The 26723-nt window shown below is 43.7% G+C and overlaps 1 protein-coding gene across 2 annotated transcripts in view; it reads left to right on the plus strand.

The window, feature by feature from the left end:
• Positions 1-26723, plus strand: part of LOC126419322 (ankyrin repeat and SAM domain-containing protein 3-like) — a 123016-nt gene that overhangs the window by 35194 nt on the left and 61099 nt on the right. For both annotated transcript variants that reach the window (XM_050086502.1, XM_050086501.1), the window contains exons 2-3: positions 6212-6428; positions 25338-25472. In XM_050086502.1, coding sequence (XP_049942459.1) covers positions 6261-6428; positions 25338-25472 — 303 coding nt within the window. In that variant the 5' untranslated portion in view covers positions 6212-6260. The remainder of the gene's footprint in view (positions 1-6211; positions 6429-25337; positions 25473-26723) is intronic.

The raw sequence follows: 26723 nt of genomic DNA on the forward strand, positions 1-26723 counted from the left end.
GCGCCGCCATTTGGTTGCAGTGTTTTTTGACCTTCACAAGGCCTATGACACGGCCTGGCGCCATCACATCTTACTAACCCTTCATCAGTGGGGTCTTCGGGGCCCACTCCTGATTTTTATCTGCCAGTTCCTGATCCATCGGTCATTCAGAGTTCGAGTTGGTACTGCTTTTAGTTCTCCACGGACCCAGGAGACAGGCATCCCACAGGGTTCTGTCTTGAGTGTCCTTCTTTTCCTCATTGCTATCGATGGACTTGTGGCCTCTGTTGGTCCCTTGGTCGCCCCTGCCCTGTATGTGGATGATTTCTGCATTTGGGTTAGTTCCTCCTCAATGGCATCTGCAGAACGGCAGCTCCAGGTGGCTATACGGTGTGCCTCTGCATGGACCCTCTCACACGGGTTTCAATTCTCTCCTTTAAAATCGCGGGTGGTCCACTTCTGTCGCCGTACTACGGTCCACCCTGATCCAGAGCTCTATCTCGCTGCACAACGATTGCCTGTGGTTCCACAGTTTCGTTTCCTGGGTCTTCTTTTCGACAACAAGCTCACTTGGCTGCCCCATATCAGACTCCTGAAGGTAGGATGTTTCCGTAACCTTAATGTCTTTCGCTTCCTTGCCCACTCCTCTTGGGGTGCAGACCGTTCCTCCTCCTCCGTCTTTATCGTGCTCTAGTTCTGTCTCGTTTGGACTATGGTTGTCAAGTTTATGGTTCAGCTGCTCCTTCCACACTGCACGTGCTGGATCCAGTCCACCATCGTGGTATCCGTTTGGCCACCGGTGCCTTCCCTACTAGCCCTGTTGATAGTCTCCTGGTTGAAGCTGGGATCCCCCCCCCCCCCTTTCTGTTCGGCGGTCCCAGCTTCTGGTGTCTTATGCCCTCACTATCCGTTCTTCTCCCACTCATCCTTCCTATTCTATCCTGTTCCCAGACCATGGACGTCACCCACCCGACTCCCGCCCTCAGGCTGGTTTACCGGTTGGGCTGCGCCTTGCGTCTCTTTACCGTGATTTTCAGCTTCCTTCTTTGTCCTGTCTTCCTCGCTCCCTCCCCTCCACCCCTCCTTGGTTAGTTCCTCGGCCTCGAATTCAGATGGATCTCCGCCGTGGTCCGAAAGATTCCATCCCCTCGGTGGTGTTCCGTTCCTTTTTCCACCAAATTTTATGGGAGTTTCGGGATGCTGTTGTTTTTTACACTGATGGCTCTAAATCTGCTGATCATGTTGTGTATGCCTTCACGTCCTCTGTTGGAACAGAAAATCATCTGCTGCCACCTACATGTGGGGTGTTTACTGCGGAATTGATGGCAATTTCCTGGGCCCTTACCTTTATTACACAATCCCAACACAACCGCGTTTTGTTATGTACGGACTCGATGAGTGGCCTTCTTGCTATTGACCAGTGTTTTTCGTGCCATACCTTGGTCTCTGCCATCCATGACCATCTCGCTGATATTCACCGTGCTGCTTGTTCCAGTGACTTCCTATGGGTCCCTGGCCATGTGGGTATCCCGGGTAATGAGCTCGCTGATCGTTTGGCTGGTGGAGCAGTTACTTACCCCCCGTTTTCTGTAACCCCTCCTGCAGTGGATTTACGGCTTCACATCAAATCCCACTTCGCACAGTCATGGGCCAATTCTTGGGAGGCTACTCCACTGTCTAATAAACTTCGTGCAATTAAGGTGACACCAGGCCCATGGCGTTCTTCCTTTCGCCTCTCCCGAAAGGACTCGACCACACTGTGTCGTCTCTGCATTGGCCATACCAGGCTGACCCATGGTTTTCTTTTGCGTGATGAGCCACCCCCGCTATGTGGTAGTGGAGCCTTCCAGTCAGTGGCCCACATTTTGGTTGAATGCCCCCTTCTTTTGGCTCTGCGTGCTAAGTACAGACTCCCCCACACTTTACCTTTGATGTTGGCTGACGATTCCCGGATGGTCTCTCTGGCTCTCGGTTTCCTCCGGGAGAGTGGTTTTTATTCTCAGTTTTAAGGTTTTTAATCTCTCTGGTGTTGGGCAGGGCGGTGAGTGTTTGGGTGTCTCTCACTGCAGGCAGTGTTCAGAGATTCCCGATTCACCTCCCTGACCGTAATCCTCTTTTCTTCCCCTTTTACTCTGTTTTTACCCCTTTTTTTTTTTTTTTTTTTTTTTTTTTTTTTTCTACGTGGGAAATACTTAGCAGCAGAACCTTCTTTCTGCTAGATTTTGCAACTAACCTAGGCCTCCTAATTGCTGAGGACTGCTGCAAGTTACCTACATCTACGGCTACACTAGGCTCCTCTCCACTCAACTCTGACAGTTGGTTGCATCTATTGCATGTATGCAAAGTAAAACTGTCTGAATACCTCCTCTTCCTAGCTACCTTCTTGCCAACTGTCAGTTCCCATTCCCCACCACCCTTCACCCTCCTCAACCTATCTAGTTACTCCTTTGCGCATTGTAACTGCACCTGAAGGGCACAGATCTTACACTCCTGCTCCTCTATTAACTTGTTTCCACTACAGATTCTACATTCCCACACCGTAATCCACTACTCACAAACCTACGACAGAGCCCACACTTTTCACTCATGTTTTTTTTTTTGCACCACCTGGCTGAGCTACAGCAATTGTTAAGCTTTATACCTGCTTTCTGCATTGCCTTCCAGGAAACGTGGTTCCCTGAAACATGGACCCCTGCCCTTCACAGCTACAGGGGATATTAAAAGAACCATAGCAAATATAACAGTGTCAGGTCAAGTTTGCATCTATGTCCTGAACTCGGTATGTAGTGAGTCAGTGCCCCTTCAAACCCCTCTCAAATCTGTGGCTGTCAGTATAAGGATGACACAGGAAATAACTGTCTGCAACATATATCTTCCCCCAGAAGGTGCAGTACCCCTGAATGCATTGGCTGCACTGATTCAACAACTCCGTTTTAGGACAAGTCCAGTGACCAGCATCCTGGTCGAGGCCAGAGTCCCTCCATTGGAGGTTAGGCAGGCACAACTGCTGGTCAGTTATGCTGCACACATTTGTAGTTCTCCTGCACATCTGAATCGCCATCTCCTTTTCCCACCCACGGCAGTTCATCTCCCACATCGGCGGCCCAGGTCAGGGCTTCCAATTGCAGTTCGTGTCTGATCCCTTCTTTCCTAACTGGAGTCCTTGCGTTAACCACCTATCCTTGAGGTCTATTCACGTACACCTCCATGGTGTACACCTAGGCCGCGGCTTTGCCTGGACCTTTCACATGGCCCTAAGGACTCAGTTAACCCCACAGCTCTCTGCTGCCACTTCCTCTCGATACTTGACATGTACCGAGGACACAAAGTGGTTTACACTGCCATCTCTATGGCTGATGCTCACATGGGCTTTACTTATGTACATGGAGGACATATTGAACATCATTCTTTGCCTGATGCGCCCCCCCCCCCCCCCCCCCCACCCCACCAGGGGCTCAACGCTCTTAAGTTAGTATGTGCTTGGTGACCATGGGGCCCCAGTCTCGCAGCACTGCTTTTTTCTGTGCTGTTTGTCCTCTCTTCTCCTGTCCTTTTCCCCTCTCTTGGGGAGATGTCTCGTGCCTCAATGGGCTCTTGAAGCTCATTTGTGTTGATTTTCTTATAGGAATATTCTCTCTTGTGCTGCCCCCTTCCCTCTGCTGCCCCCTTTTCCCTCCACTGTGGCGTTTGAGGCCATTCTTTCTTTCTTCCTTTCCTTCTTATCTTTTCTCCTCCTCCCTGTGTGTGACTGACGGCCAGCCACGTGTTTGATGTGTAGCAGAAGGCTGGGTAACGGATAATTCCCAGCCCCGGGTTGGCATGTAGGACCTGCACGTAGCCTCTGGTACAGGCCAGGCCAAGGGAGGGGTGATTGCCTGAGCTGTTACCTTCCTCCTTTGCTGATTGGTCCCTCTGTCGGTCATTCGGGAGGTGTGACCTAAGCTGTGGAAAATCACCTAAGGCAGGGCACTCCCCTTTGGAGGGCCCCTGACTGGAAGGAGCATGCCATCGGAGATGCTGGCAGTCATGGGGACTCCTTCCCAGTGACTGATTTTTCCTTCTCTTTCTCAGTGTGTTTCACATAAAAGAAAGTAGACTGAGGCTCCTGTCTCAATGTCTCTTCCTGTTGTGCCTCGATATCTAGTAGTCTCACGTTTAGGCGAAAACCAGACTTTTGCTACTGTTAACCCCTTTGTTATACAGAAAGGTATGGATGGCATCACTGGCCCTGTGAAGTCATGCTCTCATCTCCGCAGTGGAACTCTACTTTTGGAAATTGATAGTGCTCTCCAGGTCCAGAAACTACTCGAGGCCCAAATCCTCCACAAATATCCTATAAAAGTGGAGGCTCACAGTACACTTAACTCGTCCTGCAGTGTTATCTACACCCAGCTGTTGGATGGTTTGATGGAGAATGAAATAACTAATTATCTGTCAGATCAGGGCGTTACTGCTGTTTATAGAGTTATGAAGAAGGAAGCTGCCAATCTGGTGCCCACTCGCACATTGTTCATGACGTTTGATCGGTTAACACTTCCTACCAAGATAAAGGCAGGCTATGAAGTCATCTCTGTGCACCCTTTCATTCCCAATCCATTGAGATCCGAGCAATCATGTAAAAACACAGCCAAATGTGTCACTTGTTTCAGGGATGCACATGAGGGCGCCTGTCCACCTCCTTCCCCCCTCTGCATCAATTGTAATGGAGACCATGCTGCTGCTTCTCATTCTTGTCCCATCTATCATGATGAGCAGGCTGTTCAGGAGATAAGGGAGAACGAAACTGATGGAAAGCTGTAAACTATATGTCCCTTCGTCTGGAAGCTACAACGCTGTGTTAGCCCCTCCCCGTCCCACAAAAAACATGGCTACGCAAACTTGTGACTTACTTTTCAGTTTGAGGGTGGCAAAGACGCTTTGCCTTAAAGCTGACACTCTGTCTCCTGCTTCCCGGGCTGTAGATTCTGCTACCTGCTCGTCGCCCTCACCGGTGAAGACGATTGCAATGCAGCCAGCGAACCGTCAATACAAAAAGAATTATTCCCGGGAAGATTTCTTGCGTCCTTAGAGTTCGCAGCCGTCTGGCTCTTCTGCAAATCACCAAAAAATCAAAACAATCATCCAGAGGCAAACAGTCTTCCCCCTCTGAGACTAGTTGGTCCTTTTCAACTGACCAACACTGGGGAAGTTCTATTAATCCTGCTTAGTTGGTGGACAAAGATCCTCCACCTGTGGATTCCAGTGGCCATCCTCCCTCAATGGCTTGCCCTAAGCGGCCGTCGACTTGAGTGTTTCTTATTCATTCTCTGGAGTTCCTAAATTTTATGGGCCTTTTACAATGGAATATCTGTGGCCTTCGGTCTAACAGGGCAGACCTCCAGCTGCTCCTGGGATCGCAATGTCCATTTGTAGTCTGTCTCCAAGAAACCAAGCTACATCCTCGTGACCATTTTGCTCTTTCCCATTTTACTTTGCTATGGATGGACCTTGCCCTTACAGTGGGGATTCCTGCTCATGGTGGGATCATGCTGCTTCTACGAGATGATGTTTCTCATCATCCTATCCCCTTGCACACCCACCTGCAAGCAGTTGCTGCCCGTGTTTTCCTTCCTGAATTTTTTTTTTCCCTAATCTTAATGTATTGTATGCTGATTCAGTGACATAACCGGCATATGCATTGCATTTTTTCATTTTAAATATGAAATTCACACCTGTGATAATTGTGCCCATACCTATTATGATTATGCAAAAATCTTAACAATGGTGCCACCACATGATTTTTCTTACATTGCATTTTTGGATCATAATTGACTATAAACATAACATAATTCCTGGTGTATTGTAATTTGACAGTGCCTTAGGGAGTGAAATCAGTTAATTGCTGGTTATGAAATAATGAACAATGAAATAGTGTTTATTTCAAATAAAAAGGTGTAGGTACCAATATGACACATAAACACAATCAAGCAGACTCGTAAAATTCATTAAAGGGAATAAAAATCAATAATAATCCATCAGCCAGCATTAGCAATAGTTTCACAGATAGTTAGAGATGAAAATAACTGAGCAAATTATCAGATGATAAAGTGACAAGTATTATGTTAGGTTAGTATCTATTCTCAGTTATTTCCCACTTGTCATGCATATTATATTTATGGAAAATCAAGTTAATCTGAGAACTGTGCTTATTTCTATGATATTGAATGCCAATAAAATCATGTTGGCATTTCAGAGGTGAGAATATCAACTTCTGCAGTCACCTTTCTGGTTGGACACCTATAATGTTTGCTGCTAATCGAAACCACGTGGTTGCTGTGAAACATTTGATTGTGAACGGAGCTAACGTGTGCACTCATTCAACAGAAGATGGCAGAACAGCATTTGCTTTAGCAGTTTCTGGAGGGAGCTGTGAGACAGTTGCAGCAATAGCTGATGAGACACTTAGGCAGGTAAGCATCTTGTTGACATAATAAACATGTGGGTATTAAATGAAAAGCCTCTAAAGTCAGTAGTGAACTAAGTGGATACAGTAACACATTGGATGAGTACTAGTACAGGAAAAGACTATTTAAATATGTGGGAACAAAGATTTATCTTTCTGTAGCAGACTTATCACATGCTTTGTCCTTTCATTGTTCTTTAAACTGAAAACAAAATGTCAACTGCAAACAAAATGCTAATTTCCAAAACCAATAATCAGAGCTGACATAGATTTCTTAGGTATTGCAAAGTACGCTGTTCAGTCACATTAATGTGACCACCTGTCAAAAGCCTGAATAACCAGCTTTTGCAGTTCAAACTGCTGAGAGACGTCCATGAAGCATCTCGGCAAAGTTTTGGAAAGTACTGATAGGGATGTGGTACCATGCTGACTCTTGTGCTATGGCCAGCTGTGCTAGGTTTTTTGGTGCTTATGGCCTGATAGAGGCACTCCCACTGATTCTTGATTTGGTTTATATTTGGGGTGTTTTGTGGTTTTGGGAGTATGGTAAGCTCATCCTAGTGTTCTTTGAACCACGCCCTTAGACTCCGTGCTTTGTGACCCATGGCATTGTCCTACAGATAGATACCGTTGTGCCGTGGAAAAAAAACTGCTTGTAGGGGTGGACATGGTCCTCAAGGATAAAGGCATACTCGTGTTGATCCATTGTGCCTTCTATGATTATATCACCCAGAGAATGTCATAAGAAAAATTTCAGACCGTAACGATCCCTCCTCCAGCTTGGATACTTCAGATGATTGTTGCAGGGTATTTACCATCAGACGTGTCATGCCATATGCACCAACAGCCATCTGTCCAATGGAGTGCAAAATGTGATTCATCTGAAAAGGCCACCTGTTACCACTTACTGGTCATCCAGCTGTGGTGTTAGTGTGCAAATTCCAGTCTCATCACCGATGAACAGCAGTCAGCGTGGTTGCATGAACTGGCTGCCTGCTACAGAACCCCATATGCAGTAACATATGCTAAATAGTCATTGAGGAGATATTGTTGGTAGCCTTGTGGTTCATGTGGCCAGTCAGTTGCTAAAGATTTGCATGCCCATTTGACTGTACATATCTGTGCCACTGTCACTTGCCCTTGTCATGCGTGGCCCATGGTGCACCACAGCTGACTCAGTGCTGGTTTTGGATAGTGCTATTTTGCCATGCACAGTATACTTTAACTATGGGGGCATGCAGACAGTTTATGAACTTAGCCATTTTGGAAATGCTTTCACCCTTGGCCTTGAAAGCCAATGATCATGCTCATTTGGAAATCATATAAATCACTCTATTCCTACATTATAATGATTGCACAGTCTGCCATGTCCCCCATCACACTTCATATACCCTCCACTGCTAGTGCTCCCACCTGCTGTCTGATAGCAGTTGCTGCACATTGCATCAACCATAGGTGTTGGTCACATTAATGTGACTAGACAGTGTATTGTTTTATGGAATTCAAATTTAGACACAGGAATATAAAGGAACAACTTTTATTATGTATTAATAAAAGGCAAAGTGTACCGAATGGCAAATGCACAGTGAATCGACAAGAGGGCTATGGCCAAGGAACATCAAAAGAAGTGTGGCTGTGGTGCCATCAGTATCTTAGGTGGGGAGATTTTAAAAGTGAAAATAACATTTCAGTTTAAACACTCACACTGTCTGAGGTTTTTAAAATCTGTTTCTGACAATATTAAAGCTCGTGCACATCACCACAAACCTACCTTTAATCAATGCGTGGTTGAAATGTCCACATACTGTTTTTAAACTTTAAACATATTCGATAATGATTGCTCCCTCTTCACACTTTCATCTCATGAAATGATATCCAGTAATAGTGTGTTTGTCTTTTACAAGATTCAGAATTTTTATGAGTCTTATCAAGCTCTGGTTATCCATATAGAGTGTGGTTGCTTGATTGCATTGATTTCCAAAATTCCTAAACAGATTTTGCAGCCATGTTAATTCTTTTACAGCCATGCTGGATGCCATATATTTTGCTTGTGTGGTGCTAAAGGCCACCATTCTTTAATGCAGAGAGGACCATGTTAACAGTCCATTTGATGATGATAAAAAAAAAAAAAACTGGAAGTCAGCCACCTTGTTGCAACATCCCCTACATAAACAGAATCACTATACTCCAACAGAACCATCATGTCTTCAGTCTTTTTGTACAGTAGATCAGAATACTGTGCCCCACATATACTTCAAAATGCATATGAGCACTTGACAACGACTATCATCATAACTGTTAAAAGTATTTTCTTGCTGCTTTCTCTGTGAAAGCCACATCTGGTCACTAAAAGTTGTGAGAAATAAGTGAACCAACAGCTTCCTTGAATGGATATTTCTCTGCAATTGACACATTTTCATCTGCTGAATACAATTTCACATCTGTCTGTGCCAGAATGCATATAGGATTCGAATTTTCAAATTCCAAACATTTCAGGATTCACATTGCATATACTATAAACTGACCAAACCAGAGGTTGTACAGAGTTTCAGGGAGAGCATAAGGGAACAACTGACAGGAATGGAGGAAAGAAATACAGTAGAAGAGGAATGGGTAGCTTTGAGAGATGAAATAGTGAAGGCAGCAGAGGATCAAGTAGGTAAGAAGACAAGGGCTAGTAGAAATTCTTGGGTAACAGAAGAAATATTGAATTTAATTGATGAAAGGAGAAAATATAAAAATGCAGTAAATGAAGCAGGCAAAAAGGAGTACAAACGTCTTAAAAATGAGATCGACAGGAAGTGCAAAATGGCTAAGCAGGGATGGCTAGAGGACAAATGTAAAGATGTAGAAACTTATCTGGCTAGGGGTAAGATAGATACTGCCTACAGGAAAATTAAAGAGACCTTTGGGGAAAAGAGAACCACTTGTATGAATATCAAGAGCTCAGATGGAAACCCAGTTCTAAGCAAAGAAGGGAAAGCAGAAAGGTGGAAGGAGTATATAGAGGGTCTATACAAGGGCAAAGTACTTGAGGACAACATTATGGAAATGGAAGAGGATGTAGATGAAGGTGAAATGGGACTGCGTGAAGAGTTTGACAGAGCACTGAAAGACATGAGTCGAAACAAGGTCCCGGGTGTAGATAACATTCCATTAGAACTACTGACGGCCTTGGGAGAGCCAGACCTGACAAAACTCTCCCACCTGGTGAACAAGACATATGAGACAGGTGAAATACCCTCAGACTTCAAGAGGAATATAATAATTCCAATCCCAAAGAAAGCAGGTGTTGACAGATGTGAAAATTACCGAACTATCAGTTTAATAATTTACAGTTGCAAAATACTAACGCGAATTCTTTACAGACGAATGGAAAAACTAGCAGAAGCTGACCTCGGTGAAGATCAGTTTGGATTCCTTAGAAATATTGGAACACGTGAGGGAATACTGACCCTACGACTTATCTTAGAAGCTAGATTAAGGAAAGGCAAACCTACGTTTCTAGCATTTGTAGACTTAGAGAAAGCTTTTGACAATGTTGACTGGAATACTCTTTCAAATTCTAAAGGTGGCAGGGATAAAATACAAGGAGCGAAAGGCTATTTACAATTTGTACAGAAACCAGGTGGCAGTTATAAAGAGTCAAGGGACATGAAATGGAAGCAGTGGTTGGGAAGGGAGTGACACAGGGTTGTAGCCTTTCCCTGATTGTTATTCAATCTGTATATTGAGCAAGCAGTGAAGGAAACAAAAGAAAAATTCGGGGTGGGTATTACAATCTGTGGAGAAGAAATAAAACTTTGAGGTTCGCCGATGACATTGTAATTCTGACAGAGACAGCAAAGGAGTAACAGTTGAATGGAATGGGCAGTGTCTTGAAAGGAGGATATTAGATGAACATCAACAAAAGCAAAACAAGGATAATGGAATGTAGTCTAATTAAGTCAGGTGATGCTGAGGAAATTAGATTAGGAAATGAGACACTTAAAGTAGTAAAGGAGTTTTGCTATTTGGGGAGCAAAATAACTGATGATGGTCGAAGTAGAGACGATATAAAATGCCAACTGGCAATGGCAAGGAAAGTGTTTCTGAAGAATAACTAGTTTGGACAGGAAGAGAATAGAAGCTTTCAAAATGTGGTGCTACAGAAGAATGCTGAAGATTAGATGGGTAGATCATATAACTAATGAGGAGATATTGAATAGGATTGGGGAGAAGAGAAGTTTGTGGCACAACTTGACCAGAAGAAGGGATTGGTTGGTAGGACATGTTCTGAGGCATCAACGGATCACCAATTTAGTATTGGAGGGAAGTGTGGAGGGTAAAAATCGTAGAGGGAGACCAAGAGATGAATACATTAAGCAGATTCAGAAGGATGTAGGTTGCAATAGGTACTGGGAGCTTGATAGAATCTTTGCTTTTTCCAGTCGATAGCTCGTTGTCTATAAACAAACCCAAGAAGACCAGATAATTTCCAACATTCTCAGTGAGGATACATTTATCTATGGTGCTCTTTACGAAACTCAACCAGTTCAAGAATTTACAAAAGTTTGATTCCAACAATAGGAAGCCTGCTTTAAACTGTAACAGATTTTTAAAATTTTTTGTATGTATTAGTTCTCCTGCAGCATCACACCTTGCAGCAGCAACATATGAATTTCCTCATCCAGTGTGCCATATAAAAACGCAATTTTTACATCAAATAGCAACATTTCAAAATCTTCTTTGGCCAAAATCGCAAGCAAAATGTGTAGTGAGTTGTACCTCACTACTGGTGAGTATGTTTTATTGTAATCCAGGCCAGAGCATTGAGTAAAGCCTTGAGTAACAACTCGGACTTCATATTGTTGTCAGTTTCTGTTTGTGATGGTTGGGTTTTGAAAACCCACTTTGATTCTGTTGTCATTTGGGTTCTGTTTTGGCATGACCACCAAGGTTTTATTCAATTGAAGTGCTTAGATTTCCTCTTCAATTGCTTGTTTTTATTTGTCTTGACCCAGAATTGCCTCTTCATAATATTTTTGTGGAAGACAGTCTGCATATGTGATTCTTGAAGTTTTCCCGGTGTACTGAATATTCTGAGGTTTCATGATGGCAGCCAGATCATGTTGACTTCTTACCACAATATTTTGACTGGCAGCTGCCAGCCATCTCCAGTTGAGTGGCCACCACTGGTGTCAGCTAGTTCACGATATTGGCTTTATAACAAAAATTGGTGCGGAAACACATGCGCTTTGGTGACCACCACAGGAGTGACCTCTGCCGAAATCCGCTCCCTCTGCAAATACTGTTCCACCCGTGGTGCATGGGCACATTTGAAAATATGAAACTACATGTCCACAAAATGCATGCTCATCTCACTAAAAACAAACATCAAGTGTCGCCAGACTTGTCATTATGAATAAAATGTTTTCTCTCAGAAGATATTAAAGAAGTCACCAGGTCCCAAGCCTTGTCCAGTTAAAAGCTGCTGCCCCAGTTAATAAGATTTTGTGCTAGATGAATTTCCACAGGTTATTTAATTATTGAATCTCAAAGAGATTTAGCTGAGTCCAAGATTTTTGTGGCAGAATAATCCATAGTGTCCTATGGTAATGCAGTGCTCAGGTACAGCCTGCAAAAGGTGAGTGTGGTGATCATATTCAATGCACCTTTCATATGTACTGAGTGTATAATCTGACCTATGTAAGCTTTGCCACACACGCAAGGAATTTTGTAAATTCTGGCCTTCTGCGAACCCAGATCATTGTTTACTGAACTGAGAAGTGCACTAGTCTTTGCCGGTGGCCGGCAATTCCGTGAACTTTGACTTGATGTTTCCTTATGATCCTACTGACTTTAAATGAAATGCTGCTGGTGTATGGAAGGAATGCCCTGGACTTGAACAGCTCCATATCTTCTTGATGTTGTGATTGGTTCCTCTTCAGTGCTGTACTAATCTGATGCAGTAACCATCAGCCGTAACAGAACCTCTTTTTTTATAAACCTTCAGAATACCATATAACCAGGGTGGCACAGAACTATGGCATTTTACTCTTTTGGCCACTTCTTGTGAAACAGAAGGATTCAGCAGTGCTGATGGTTTTCCTTTCCACTTTCCCTGTGGGGTTTTTGTCAGTCTTCCAATACACTGGTCTGCTCAGCAAGTTATAAATCTTTCCATAAACCTCACGTGGCAACAGCACCGTTGTTTTCCTTATCAGCTGATAAAACCATGTTTCAGAATCTTCTGGTAGCTTTTGTAGTGTTGCCCTTTCCATAGCAGAAATGTTGCCCTGAAGTGGAGCTTCTGTGAGTGGATGGCATGTTTTACATCTTATTTCTTCTGCAGCATCACTAGGCAGACACCTAACGGCTTCCTCAACAGCACTAATAAAATCAGAGACAGGGTTCTTAATGTAGGGGTGAAGTTCAAGCCTTTCCCAAGCACTGAGTATTACATTGTCCAAAGCCTTACCTGTTAAATTGACCATGGAGTGTCAAAAAGTATCTTCTTGTCATAATGTTGCTGACAGATGGGCGAACTTCGAAATCTGTGTCAAAGTGGATCCTTATGGAACCAGTCAACTTCGAATGGTGAGACTTTCCATATTGAGATACTTTACAAAAAGATGCCACAACAAACGTGTATATTCCCTTGATAAGACCTCTTTTGATCAAATTCACAATCAATGTGCACAATAGAAAATCCAGGATGGAATGTAACGTTTTGAAAAGGAAAGTTGTTACTCACCATATAGCAAAGATGGCGAGTTGGCAGGTAGGCACGACAAAAGGCAACTGAAACCATACAGTGAGCAGCAGCATCAGTGCATGATTGGAGTGGCAACTTGGGTGGGGGTAAGGAGGAGGCTGGGGTGGGGAGGGGGGGGATATAGTACGGTGGGGGTGGCGAACAGCGAAGTGCTGCAGGTTAGATGGAGGGCTGGGGGAGGTGGGGAGGGGTGGGGGGAGCAGCTGAAAAGGAGAGAAGTAAATAGACTGAATGTGATGTTGGAATGACAGCTGTGTAGTGCTGGAATGGGAACAGGGAAGGTACTGGATGGGTGAAGACAGTGACTAACGAAGATTGAGGCCAGGAGGGTTACAGGAATTTAGGCTGTATTGCAGGAAAAGTTCCCATATGTGTAGCTCAGAAAAGCTGGTGTTAGTGGGAAGGATTCATATGGCACAAGCTGTGAAGCAGTCATTGAAATGAAGGCTGTCATTCTTAGCAGTGTGTTCAGCAAACAGGGTGGTTCACTTGCTGCTTGGCCACAGTTTCAGTGGCCATTCATGCGGACAGACAGCTTGTTGGTTGTCATATCCACATAGAACACAGCACAGTGGTTATAGCTTAACTTGTAGATCACATGACTGGTTTCACAGGTAGCCCTGCCTTTAATGGGATACGTGGTGATCATGATCAGTCTGGTGGTGGTGGTGGTGGTGGTGGTGGTGGTGGTGGTGGTGGTGGTGGTGGGAGGCTGTATGGGACAGGTCCTGCATCTAGGTCTAGGTAAGGGGTTGGGAGCAGGCGTTGTGTAAGGATGGTTGAGTAAATTGTGTAGGTTCGGTGGACAGCAGAATATCACTGTGGGAGGGGTGGGAAGGATAATGGGCAGGACATTACTTATTTCAGGGCACGACGAAAGGTAGTCGAAACCCTGGCGGAGAATGTAATTCAGTTGCTCCATTCCTGGTTGGTACTGAGTAATGAGGAGAATGTGCCTCTGTGGCCGGACTGCAGAACTTAGGGAGGTGGTCGGAGACTGGAAAGATAAGGCATGGGAGATTTGTTTTTGTACAAGGTTGGGAGGTTAGTTATTGTCTGTGATGGCTTCAGTGAGATATTTAGTATATTTCTAGAGGGACTGTCACTGCAGATGCGAGTACCATGGGTGGCTGGGCTGTAAGGAAGACACTTCTTGGTATGGAACGGGTGGCAGCTGTCAAAGTGGAGGTACTGCTGGTGGTTCGTAGGTTTGAAATGGATGGAGGTTCTGATGTAGCCATTTTTGAGTTGGAGGCCAGTGTCTAGGAACATGACTCGTTGGGTTGAGTAGGACCAGGTGAAGCAAATGGGGGGAGAAGCTGTTGAGGTTCTGGAAATCCAGACTGCAAAGATGCCATCAATGTATGTGAACCAGGTGAGGGGTTGACATAGCACCTCCACTATATGATTAGTAGCAACTTTCCTTTTCATAATATTGTCACAACCAATTTGACATTTATATGACCCAATCTTTTGTGTCAAGTTTTGAGGCACTTTAGTGTTAACAAATTCACCTCACATTGGGAGTTCGATAAACAAAAACATTCTACAAATCTTGTTTTCTTGCTTTATTCTTAGTTGACAACACATCCATCATGAGAAATGTTTACAAACTTATCTACAAAGGTTGCCTCAAAACCTTTTGTCATGCAAATACTAACAAAACAAATTCTTCCTTCAGAATGAGATTTTCACTCTGCAGCGGAGTGTGCGCTGATATGGAACTTCCTGGCATATTAAAACTGTGTGCCCGACCGAGACTCGAACTCCGGACCTTTGCCTTTTGTGGGCAAGTGCTCTACCATCTGAGCTACCGAAGCACGACTCACGCCCGGTACTCACAGCTTTAATTCTACCAGTATCTTGTCTCCTACCTTCCAAACTTTACAGAAGTTTCATATCAGCGCACACTCCCCTGCAGAGTGAAAAATCTCATTCTGGAAACATCCCCCAGGCTGTGGCTAAGCCATGTCTCCGCAGTATCCTTTCTTTCAGGAGTGCTAGTTCTGCAAGGTTCGCAGGAGAGCTTCTGTAAAGTTTGGAAGGTAGGAGACGAGATACTGGCAGAAGTAAAGCTGTGAGTACCGGGCATGAGTCGTGCTTCAGTAGCTCAGATGGTAGAGCACTTGCCCGCGAAAGGCAAAGGTCCCGAGTTCGAGTCTCGGTCGGGCACACAGTTTTAATCTGCCAGGAAGTTTCAAATTCTTCCTTACTTTTGTGATGTACACTACATGATAAATTCATCCGTCTTTGCAATGCTCATTTACAATTTTCTTTATTTTAATTGATCTTATCCCTTAACTTTGCATTTTGCATTACCTCCAAGTGAAATTTCAGTGTGTTGACATCAGAGATTTGACTGAACAATTCCCACGGAAAAAGTGGTGTGCTGCAATGCCCTGTGATCCAGACATCTCTTGTATCAGCATTTGGCATACTCTCACATATCATTTTATTATGTGGGACTTTCTCATGTGACAGTCAGTAACAATGAATGCATTTATGTTACCTCTATTTTGCAACCAAAATAGAGATAACACAAATGGATTCATTGTTATTGATTACATTCTTCTCAGAAGGGCAATGTCTTGACAGCTTGGCTTCCTTCCTGCAGGTCCAGCAAGTAAATTTCCTTTTGAATTCACATGATTCAGGTTCTACTTTCTTGCATCTGTATGCTCTTTCTTCGAGACTTGAGATGGTCACTTCCAGGACAGTGGACACCATCTTCAAGTAATTCAGTTGGTTTTTCTTCTGAGAGGAGCCAATCCTGGCGTTTTAGAACCATTTGTTGATTGCTGGACACAGTGTTCCAGGCCATTACTAGGCTGTGTAACTTCATCAGAGGGCTTATGAGGATCTTGGCCATGATTGCTACATCTGACATGGTTTCTCCCATGCCCATGAGCTGAATCACAATGTTAATGAATTTTGTGATATGCTGTGACACTAAAACATTCACATTCATTCAATATTCATGGGAATTTTTGATGAGAGTGCATTTGTTCATGTTGGATATTTGTTCATGAGTCATGCGTGCATGTTATCAAAAATAAGAGTTGCGATTACTCGGTCCCAGTTGAAATGCAACATGTGACACAAGTATTGCCTTAACCCAGTTTTCTAGCAGACATTTTCAAATCCTTAGGTTTTGCTCTCTGGATGTCCGCCACATTTTGAATGCTGTAGGTGTTGAACAAAGCCTGAATTTGAAGTTTACATAGCTGGAAATTCAATCTGTCAAATTTCGTGGTGTTTCTTGAGATCCCTTTGTCTGACATTGCACAAAAAATGGCACATGAGGCAATCAAATTGCATATCAAACAAAACTCGTAATGAATATTTTTTCAAATAAATTGCACCCATGGCCTATAAATGTTTATGGAATTCAAATTCTGGCATGGGAATATGTAGGAACAACTTTTATTAAGTTTTAATACAAAGCAAAGTGTATTGAACGATTGACAGACCATGAATAAACAAAGGAGTGCTACACCAAAGTAACACAAAAAAAAAAAAAAAACAATACAACTCTGGTGCCATCAGTATCTTAGGCGGGAAGATTTTAAATGCAAAAATAACATTTCAATTTCAACATAAGAATTCACACTTGTTATAATGTCAAGTTGAACATATATATTTCAAAATGACACAACACATATGTCACTGAGCAAGTGGACAAAGCAAGACATGTGAACACGGTAACATTTGAATGAGCACTGAGGCCAAGTCTAGCGGCCGCTGGCTGGCTGGCCGCTTAGGTGGTGCGGCTGCTGCATGGCTGGCCGACAGCGCCGCATGTGGAGGACGCGCGTAATTGCGCGGCGGCACTTTGAATGATCGGCGAGTCACAACACTTTTTCCCCCCTTTGAAATTTTTGCACTGGTTTTGATGGAGGTGGCCTGTAGATTGCTAATGTCCATAGGTGTTGTTTGACTGGCCGTAAAGTCACGAGGAGGCGGCTTCCCGTACGGACGGAAGTGTCCCAGACGATAACGGGTCGATACGACAGGAGACATAGGGGTCGAATCTGCTGGGGCCCCGTGCACCAATCTGCCTGTTGCAGTAAGCCCAGTTGATATAACAGGAGACATGGGCGATGCGTCGGTGTCCGTAGGAGAAGGAGGCGAGAAGATTGGCTCCGACAGATGATGGTCATCCGGTTCCTGCATGGGCACGTCTCCTGGTGGCGTCCGTTCTTGTACTGGCACCGACATGACGGTGATAGGGCTGCGTTGTGAGTAAGAAGAGATGCCAAGATCCCAAGCATCAGGTAGAGCCAAAGGTGGTGTAGCAGCATTCGCAACAGGTGTTGCCAGCACCCGAGGACAAAGCTGGTCCGAATGACGCACTGCAACACCCGTGTCCGTCTGTATTTCATACAGGCATCAGCCACGGTGTCGTAAGATGCGGCCCGGACTCCATTTTGGCCACCTGCCATATCCCCGTACCCAGACAACGTCGTCGGCGGTGAACTGGCCAAGCGAAGGCACCCGCGGCCGTGAGGTGGAAGGCCACAGAAGATGAAGTAGCGTGCGGGGCTGCTGGACATGTAAGAGCTCAGCCGGGCTGTGGTTGCCCATGGGGGTGAAACGGTAAGAAGCCAGAAATTGGAGAAGTGCATCATCATCATCAGCAGCAGAAGAAGTCAGGAGTTTCCGCATCTGAGCCTTAAATGTGCAGACCAGTTGTTCAGCCTCACCGTTTGATTGTGGACGGAACGGAGGGGCCATGACATGCATAACGCCATGACGAGCACAAAAATCCGCAAAATGGGAAGAGGCAAATTGCGGTCCATTGTCAGTACCAAGAGTAGATGGAAGGCCTTCCAAAGAAAAAATGCGGGCGAGAGCACTTGTGGTTGCTGCGGTGGTAGGCGACGTGCAACGGACAATAAAAGGAAAGTTAGAGTAGGCATCAATAATGAGAAGCCAATAAGTACCTAAAAAAGGTCCCGCAAAGTCAGCATGAATGCGCTCCCAGTGTGTCTCAGGCAAAGGCCACAGTGACAAAGATGACTTCGGGGCGGCGGCCTGTGACAAAGGGCCGCAGGCAGTGACCATGTGTGCTATTTCAGAGTCGATGCCAGGCCAGTACACATGACAGCGCGCCAGAGATTTTGTGCGAGACACACCCCAATGCCCTTGGTGAAGGAGGCGCAAGACCGAAGCATGCAAAGACGCAGGTACCACAACATGCGGTGAAGCATTGTTGGTGGAAAGGAGGATAACAGCATCCCTAGCTGTGAGGCGGTAGCGCAAAGTGTAGTAGTTCCACAACAGATCAGAAGTCTTAGCGGACGGACGATCTGGCCAACCCTTCTGAATACAGTGTAAAACCCTGGAGAGGGTAGGATCAGAACCGTAGCAGCCGCCAGCCGGTCCCTGGTGATGGGGAATCCGTCCACAACCCACTACTCGGCAACATCCAGGTGGAAACACAAAAGTTTGCCCCTATCTAATGCTAGATCAGGACCCATGGGAAGGTGAGACAGTGCATCAGTATTCGCATGTTGAGCCGTCAGCCAGAAATGAATCTCATAATTGAAACGAGACAAGTAAAGAGCCCAACGCTGGAGGTGGTGTGCAGCCTTGTCGGGAAGTGACGTTGATGTACGAAACAAGGAAACAAGTGGTTTGTGATCCGTAACAAGATGAAATTTGGATCCATAGAGAAAAACACCAAACTTATGAAGAGCATAAATAATGGCCAAAGCTTCTTTTTCAATTTGAGAATACTTTTGTTGGGCATCCATGAGCGTTTTGGAGGCATAAGCAATGGGTTGTTCAGAGCCGTCAGAAAAATGGTGCGCAAGGACTGCACCGACCCCGTATTGAGAGGCGTCCATGGCAAGAACAAGATGTTGGCCAGGTCGATAAGTAGCAAGGCACGGGGTCTGTTTCAGCATCATCTTCAGTTTCTGGAAAGCCGCATCACATGACGCGGACCAGTGGAAAAGCACATTTTTATGCAACAGGCGATGCAACGGCTGAGCCACCGAAGCAGCAGACGGTAAAAACTTGTGATAGTATGCTATTTTCTCCAAGAAGGCCTACAGTTCCTTAACAGATGTAGGGCAAGGAAGGGCATCGATCACAGCGACAGTTTGCTGAAGTGGACGAATACCATCCCGAGAGAGTTGAAACCCCAAGTACATGATAGATGACTGAAAAAATTGTGATTTCTGAAGATTACATCTAAGACCGGCAGTCTGTAAGACATGAAAAAGTGTGTGGAGGTTCTGAAGATGTTCTTCAGTGGTGGAGCCAGTGACAACAATGTCGTCCCTGTAATTTATACACCCAGGGACAGGGAGCATTAATTGTTCCAAGAATTGCTGAAAGAGAGCAGGGGCGCTGGCAACCCCGAATGGCAATCGTTGGTATTGATAGAGGCCAAAAGGCGTGTTAAGGACCAGAAACTGCCGGGAAGCAGTGTCGAGAGGAAGTTGATGATAAGCTTCTGACAGGTCAATTTTAGAAAAACACTGGCCTCCCACAAGTTTAGTGAACAATTCTTCAGGTCGAGGCATAGGGTAAGTGTCGATGAGGCATTGCGCATTTACAGTGGCTTTAAAATTGCCACAGAGACGAATATCACCATTTGGCTTAGCAACGACAACGACAGGAGAGGACCACTCACTGGAAGTGACAGGAAGCAAGACCCCTGAAGTAGTGAGACGATCCAGCTCCCATTTGAGCCGATTACGAAGGGCCACAGGAATGGGCCGAGCCCGAAAAAACTTAGGCCGAGCAGTGGGTTTGAGCATGATATGAGCTTCAAAGTTGTTTGCACGGCCTAACCCAGTAGAAAAAGGGACGAAAATGTCATTGACAAGGAATCCAATTGAGCATAAGGAATAGCATCAAAGACGATATTGACAGTGGTCTATGGAGAACCCAAAAGCGTGAAAGGCATCGAAACCAAAAAGATTCTCTGCGTTACTCTGGTCGGCCACGAATATGGGGACAGTGCAAACGATGGATTTGTAAGATACCTCAGCATTAAATTGTCCCGAGAGAGAGAGAAATCTTCTGTTTCTTGTACGTCCGTAATTGCCGAGTGACAGGTGATAGGAGTGGAGAACCCAACTGAAGATACGTCTGAGAATTAATTATAGTGGCAGCAGAACCAGTATCCACCTGCATGCGAACATCCTGACCAAGGATTTGGACAGTGAGGAATAACTTCCCTGAAAGGGAAGAAGTGCAATTGACAGACAACACAAAAGCAGAATCAGCGTCACGGTCATGAACATCATGTATGCGATCGGATTTGCAAACGACAGACACATGACCCTTCTCTTTGCAATTGTGACACATGGCCAAACTTTGGGGACAATCCTCCCGTGAATGTTTTGTAAAACACCGCGGACATGAAGGAAGTTGTCGGGGGTTTTGCTGCAGTTTCTTTGGGGGTTGTTTACGGTTAGGCCGAGGCTGCACGTGGGAGCGTACTGCGGCCACGTTGGCCGGCAGGGACACACCGCATGCATCTTCAACAGCGCACAGAGGTTGTATTTGTCCGACATCACCCCATGCCTCTATTTGCACCCCATCGGCGTAAGAAATTTCAAAAGACTGCACGATGGATAGGACTTCATCTAGAGCTGGATTTGCCAACTGAAGGGCACATTGCCTCACTTCTTTGTCGGGCGCCGACCGGATAATAGCATCCCGTACCATGGAATTGGCATAGGGTTCTTTGTGAACGTCAGTAACAAATTGACACTTTCGACTGAGGCCGTGAAGTTCAGCAGCCCAAGTGCGATAGGACTGATGCCGTTGTTTTTGACAACGATAAAAGGCAACACGAGAGGCTACCACATGCGTTTGCTTTTGAAAATTGACAGACAGAAGTGAGCACATTTCAGCAAAGGACAAAGATGCCTTTCAAAGGAGCCAATTGTGACAACAACCGATACATTTGAGGTGAAATCCATGAAAGGAACAGAGACTTACAGGTTTATTCGTCCGTGACATGAAATGCCAGGAAGCCCTGTCAAAGACGTTTTTCGTAATCAGACCAGTCTTCCGCCGTCTCCTCGTAAGGAGGAAAAAGAGGTATAGACAACAACAAGAAACGCCCTGCATTTGATGCTGCGACGAAATCGCAAATGGCCGATGGTAGAAGCGTTTGCTGTTCAATGAGACCTTGCAATAGTTGCTCAACAGTAGCCATGGAAACCTGTGGGTCAATGATGAAAAGGAAAAATCCACTACCTCGTCACCAATTGTTATAACATCAAGTTGAACACACATATTTCAAAATGTTACAACACATATGTCACTGAGCAAGTGGACAAGGCAAGACCTGTGAACACGGTAACATTTGAATGAGCACAGAGTCCAATTCTAGTGGCCGTTGGCTGGCTGGCCACTTAGGTGGCACGGCTGCTGCATGGCTGGCAGACAGCATCGCATGTAGAGGACGCGCATAATTGCGTGGCGGCACTTTGAATGATTGGCGAGTCACAACAACACTACTTTGATTACATTCTTTCGGTGAGTTATTGTTAATTTGTTTGCAAAGTGTTGTTGACTGGATGATGAAAGCTGTGTTGATTGTAACTGAAGCAGAATAGTTGTTGAATGAATGTATATAAAAAGTGTTTACACTGTTTGGAGCTAAAAAAATATTTGCAGTTAATTTGCTAAACACAGTTATCACAGACAACACTCTACACTAGGTCTTAAAGCTCATCCATGAACATGACAGTTGCTACATTTTGAATTAGTAATGTCACTCAAATTGTGGATTCAACAACTCTGTATAAATTTTCCCTTCCTGGAAAGTACTAACAAATGTGTACTTATAAACGAGTTAGTGTTAAATCTGGTTATTCTTTTTGGGATTGGTGAGACTGATATTTTTGGTGATGCCTAGAAAATATTTAATCACCAGCATACAATATAAGGATGTCATAGGACTGATATAAGCTTTGTATGCTGGATAAGTAACTTGTGCAACATGTTCTGTTAACTTCTTTGTTACGTGACTACTCAGCAGTTCATACTTAAGTGCCTGGAGAAGGTTCCTCAAACTGCCTTCAGACTTTTTCTCTAACGGTCTACTTTAAAAAATTGTGCAGCAAAAATGAACCCTTAAATCTTTCCATGCAAGCTCTGGTTCCTCTTATGATGATCATTTCTCCTTATACAGGTGGGCATCAACGAAACATTTTCATGTTGAGAGGAGGAAGTTGGTGGCCAAAGTTTTGTGAAAAGATTTTGCTGCAACAAACAGTGCCTTTGTTTTAATGATTGCCACCTGAACTCTCATATTGTATCCATGACACTCCTCTCCCATTTTGCAATGATACAAAATGAGCTACCCTTTTTGAACTTTACTGATTTTCTTCATCAATCCTATCAGGTAAATATGCCACAATGTGCAGTGATACACCAGAAGAGGTGCAAGCACTCTCTTTAATATATTTTTTGCATGTTCTCCCAATAAAATGATCTTTGGTTTCCCTCCCCCACAACGTTTTCAATGTGATCGTTCCAATTTAAGTTGTTCCTAATTGTAATCTCCAGGTAGTTGGCCGAATTGGCACCCTTTAGATTTTTTTGATTTATTGTATAACCAAAATTTAATGGATTTCTTCTAGTACTGATGCGGATGACCTCACACATTTCATTATTTAGTCAGTTGCCCCTTTTTGCTCCATACAGATATCTTGTCTAAATAATTTTGCAGCTGGTTTTGATCTTCTGATGACTTTCTCGGTTGGTAAATGACAGCATTATCTCAAAACAATTTGAGAGGGATTCACAAATTGTCACACAAATTCTTTATATGTACAGAAAGACTTTCCATTGATTACTATGAACTGTAACCTTTCTGACAGGAAGTTATGAATCCGGTCTCACAGCTAAGATGATACTCGATGAACATACAATTTGGTTAGAGGCCACTTGTGAGGAACAATGTCAAAGCCTTCTGAATGCATAGAAATATGGAATCAATTTGAGATTCACTCCCCCCCACCCCATCAGTAGCACTGATTACTTCATGACAAGAGTTAGATGAGTTTCACAAGAATATTTTCTGAGTCTATATGGACTCTTTGTCAGTAGTGTTTAGAGTAATTCATAGTGTTGGAACAGGCATGTTCCAAAATCCCATTACAAATAAATGTCAGTGATTTGGGTATGTAATTCAGTGGATTACTCCTATCTCCTTTTCTGAGTATTGGTGTGACCCAAGGCACTTTGGTGTATTCTGGTACAGATTTTTCATTGAGTGAGTGGCTGTAACTATTGCTGAGATTGGAGCTATTGGATTAGCAGTCTCTGAACAAAGCCTAAATGGTATATAGTATGGAAAGAAGACTTGCCTTTTATTAATTACTTCAGGAGTTGAAATTATGAGATCAAAATTCTGATACTTAGTATACCTTCTTGTGTGGTACTACATGATACTGTATGAATAATCTCTATGATGTTTGGCTGTGATTGCGCTTATGAAAAACTGCCACTATTTTGTTTTTCACAAATACAAGGAATAAAGTAATTTTGTAGTGGACTGTATGCTTTCCGTTCAGCTGAAGGTGGAGTTCATATAATGCTGTTGTGCCATAGAGCGCCATAAATATCGATATTTGTTCAGTGTATAAGTGTGCTATCTTTGAGGAGAGGGCTTTGGGAGGATGTTGGCCACTAACGGCAGTTAGCCTCTGGAATTGTACCTGTGTAGAAGCGAAGTGCTAATAAATCTGTATCTGAGAGAATTCTAGTTGTTTACCTACAACTATATCTTATTCCCTCACTATCATAATTTTATATTCCTGAAATTGCTAAATTTTGTATTTGATGAAGCTTAACTGTATACAATACAAAGATATGTGACCCTAGTGATGGAAACAGTATGTAAATACCTTGTACTCAAAGTAATTAAGGACTGAGTTGTATCTCTAAAAATTTAGTTAAACTATGCAATACAGATATGCTCAGTTATATAGGAGCACTGCCATGTTTGGTTTTATATTCACTTGTGGTTTCTGATGTTACAAATTCTCTTTTCATCACATTATTCCATACACAATCTATAGAGCAATTTTTTACAGCCTTAAAAAACTTAAGTGAAATTTTGTCAGTATTAAGAAAGATAGATTGCTGCTCCCCATAGAGAGGATGATTCATAGACAGGAACAACAAAAAGACTGCTAAACATACAAGCTTTTGGTCGAAAGGTCTGTCTCTGGCCACTGAGGCCATACTGTGAGCAACTGCGGATGAGGGGAGAATCAATCTCGGTGGTGGGGGTAAGGAGGAGACTAAGGTGAGAAGGGGGAGGGATAGCAAGATAGGTTAGAGTTGGGAGCCAGCAAGAGCTTGCAGGGACATAATGGGGACAGGGTGGGCAGCTAGAAGCAGTCAGTAGGTTACATGGGAGGGCATGAAAAAGGAGTGAAAGGGGGGGGGGGGGGCGACTGTGGGTGTGTTGGTGGGATAGAAGCTTGTGTAGTGCTGGAACTGGAGAAGGGTAGGGGGTACGTGGTACGTGGTAGGTGGTAGGTGGGTGAAGAATGGGGAATAACGAAAATTAAGGCCAGGGGGGGTTCCAGGAATGTTGTATATATTGTAGAGAGAGTTCGCACTTGCACAATTCAGAAAAGTATATCCTATTTCCTGGCAACCCCCTGGCTTCAACCTTCATTTGTCCCTGTCCTCCACTCACCCACCCCCTTCCGTGCTGCCATTGCAGCATTACACAGCCTTATATTCCACCAATACCCCCACAGCCCCCTTTCCTTCTTCATCTACTTCTCTCGTTTTCCACCTCCTCCTCCTCCTGCCCCTATCTGTTAACCTTCCAATTAGACCTAGCTGCCCTGCTGTATTCTGCCCTCACCAAGTACCAGCATGCCCCTACAAGCAGTGCTTTATCATCTCCCACCCCTACTCTGTTATCCCTCCCACTCCCTGACTGAGTTGCCTCCTTACCCTCACAACTCAGGTTGCTTCTCCTATCATGTGCAGTTGCTCACAGTGGCCTCTATATGATGATTAGCAATCTATCCTCCTCATAATACTGTCATTATTCCATCTTGGATTTCCCATTATGTGAAAGCTTATTATTTACACTTACGACTGTAATAGTTACTGACCAATGATGTAATGATGTATTTGCATCTTTTTCTATTTTTCAAGAAAGGTGCTGGTTTTAAATTAGCTTCAAATCTGGTTTCTGAAGCCAATGATGAGTCACTTCAGAAAATACTGCCTTGGCTCCAACGGGACTTTGATAAAGTTTCCCGTGATCTTGTAAGCTTATGTGGAGATGAGGTGAGAATGGTTTTGTCTTTACCTTTGTGATAAAGTTCTCTGTTGTGCATGCTGTGGAAAAGTCTGATAGATAATATGTATAGAGATTGTGGTGAATTTCGGCATCAGGCCAAACAATTATTTTGATTTACTGCAAAGCATTTACTACACAAATACAAATGTACTATGGTGCTAATGTGTAGCCAAGGCTGTGAAATCATTGACTGTGATCTGTATTCTGCATATTGTATTCACAAAAGATTACAATATGTGTAGTGTTTTATTGACTATGCATTATCCAAGGAATGACTAGCAATGTCATACTGCAGTTACCAACCTATTTTTGGGTATGTGTATTACAGAAATACAATGTTATTGCTCAAATGTTTGAGTGGAGTGGAAACAAGATTTCTCAGAAAATACACAATGGATTTTTGTCTGAACTTTCATGGCTAAACAGATTGACCATTGTGAGGTCTAGTTTATGGATGATCGTGATGATGGTGATCGTGATGATGGTGATCGTGATGGTGGTGGTGGTGGTGGTGGTGGTGGTGGTGGTGGTGGTGGCGATGATTAAGAAGAATCTTGAAAGTGACCAGGGATTTTTTTTTTTTTTTTTTAAGAAGACAGTGGCCAAATATTTTGTCCAGAAATCTACATAATCCTCAAGATAAATATCCTCCAGTGCTCTTCAAAAATTCTAAGATCTTTAGTTAAACATTAAACTTCAAATTCTCCATAGACATCTCATTTGCTGTAAATGTTAGTTTCATTCAGATGCACATAAAATGTTTCTCTAAAAAATATTTGTTTCTTGTTTGCTTGAAATATTTTATTTTATTTGAAGGTAAGATCTGTTCCGTAAATTAGTTCCAAAAGTTGTAGACAGCATAGGTTGTGAGAATCAACAGGAATGTTGCAAATCATTACACAATTTATACAAAAAAAAGTACAGTCTTGGGTGACATAGATGCGTTGTCCTCATACATCCAAGTAGTATGTGGATAAGAAAGACCCACTGCAGTTTAGTAGTCGTGTTACAAAGTTGCTATGAATGCAAAGATTTAAGTGAAGCCAGTCATATCGATAGGATAAGTGAACAAAACCAAAAAAAGCAAAAGGAGAGCAATATAGGGATTGTTTATTGGATTCAAAAATAAAATTTTGTAAACGGATTTGGTCAAGAATACTGTGAAGAGTTACTAATACGTGAAATCAGTTAGCAGATAAAAAACATCTGTTTAGTTCCTCAATGATCATACTTTTACT

The sequence above is a fragment of the Schistocerca serialis genome, chromosome 9, assembly GCF_023864345.2.
Source record: "Schistocerca serialis cubense isolate TAMUIC-IGC-003099 chromosome 9, iqSchSeri2.2, whole genome shotgun sequence".
In the NCBI taxonomy this organism is placed as follows: domain Eukaryota; kingdom Metazoa; phylum Arthropoda; class Insecta; order Orthoptera; family Acrididae; genus Schistocerca; species Schistocerca serialis.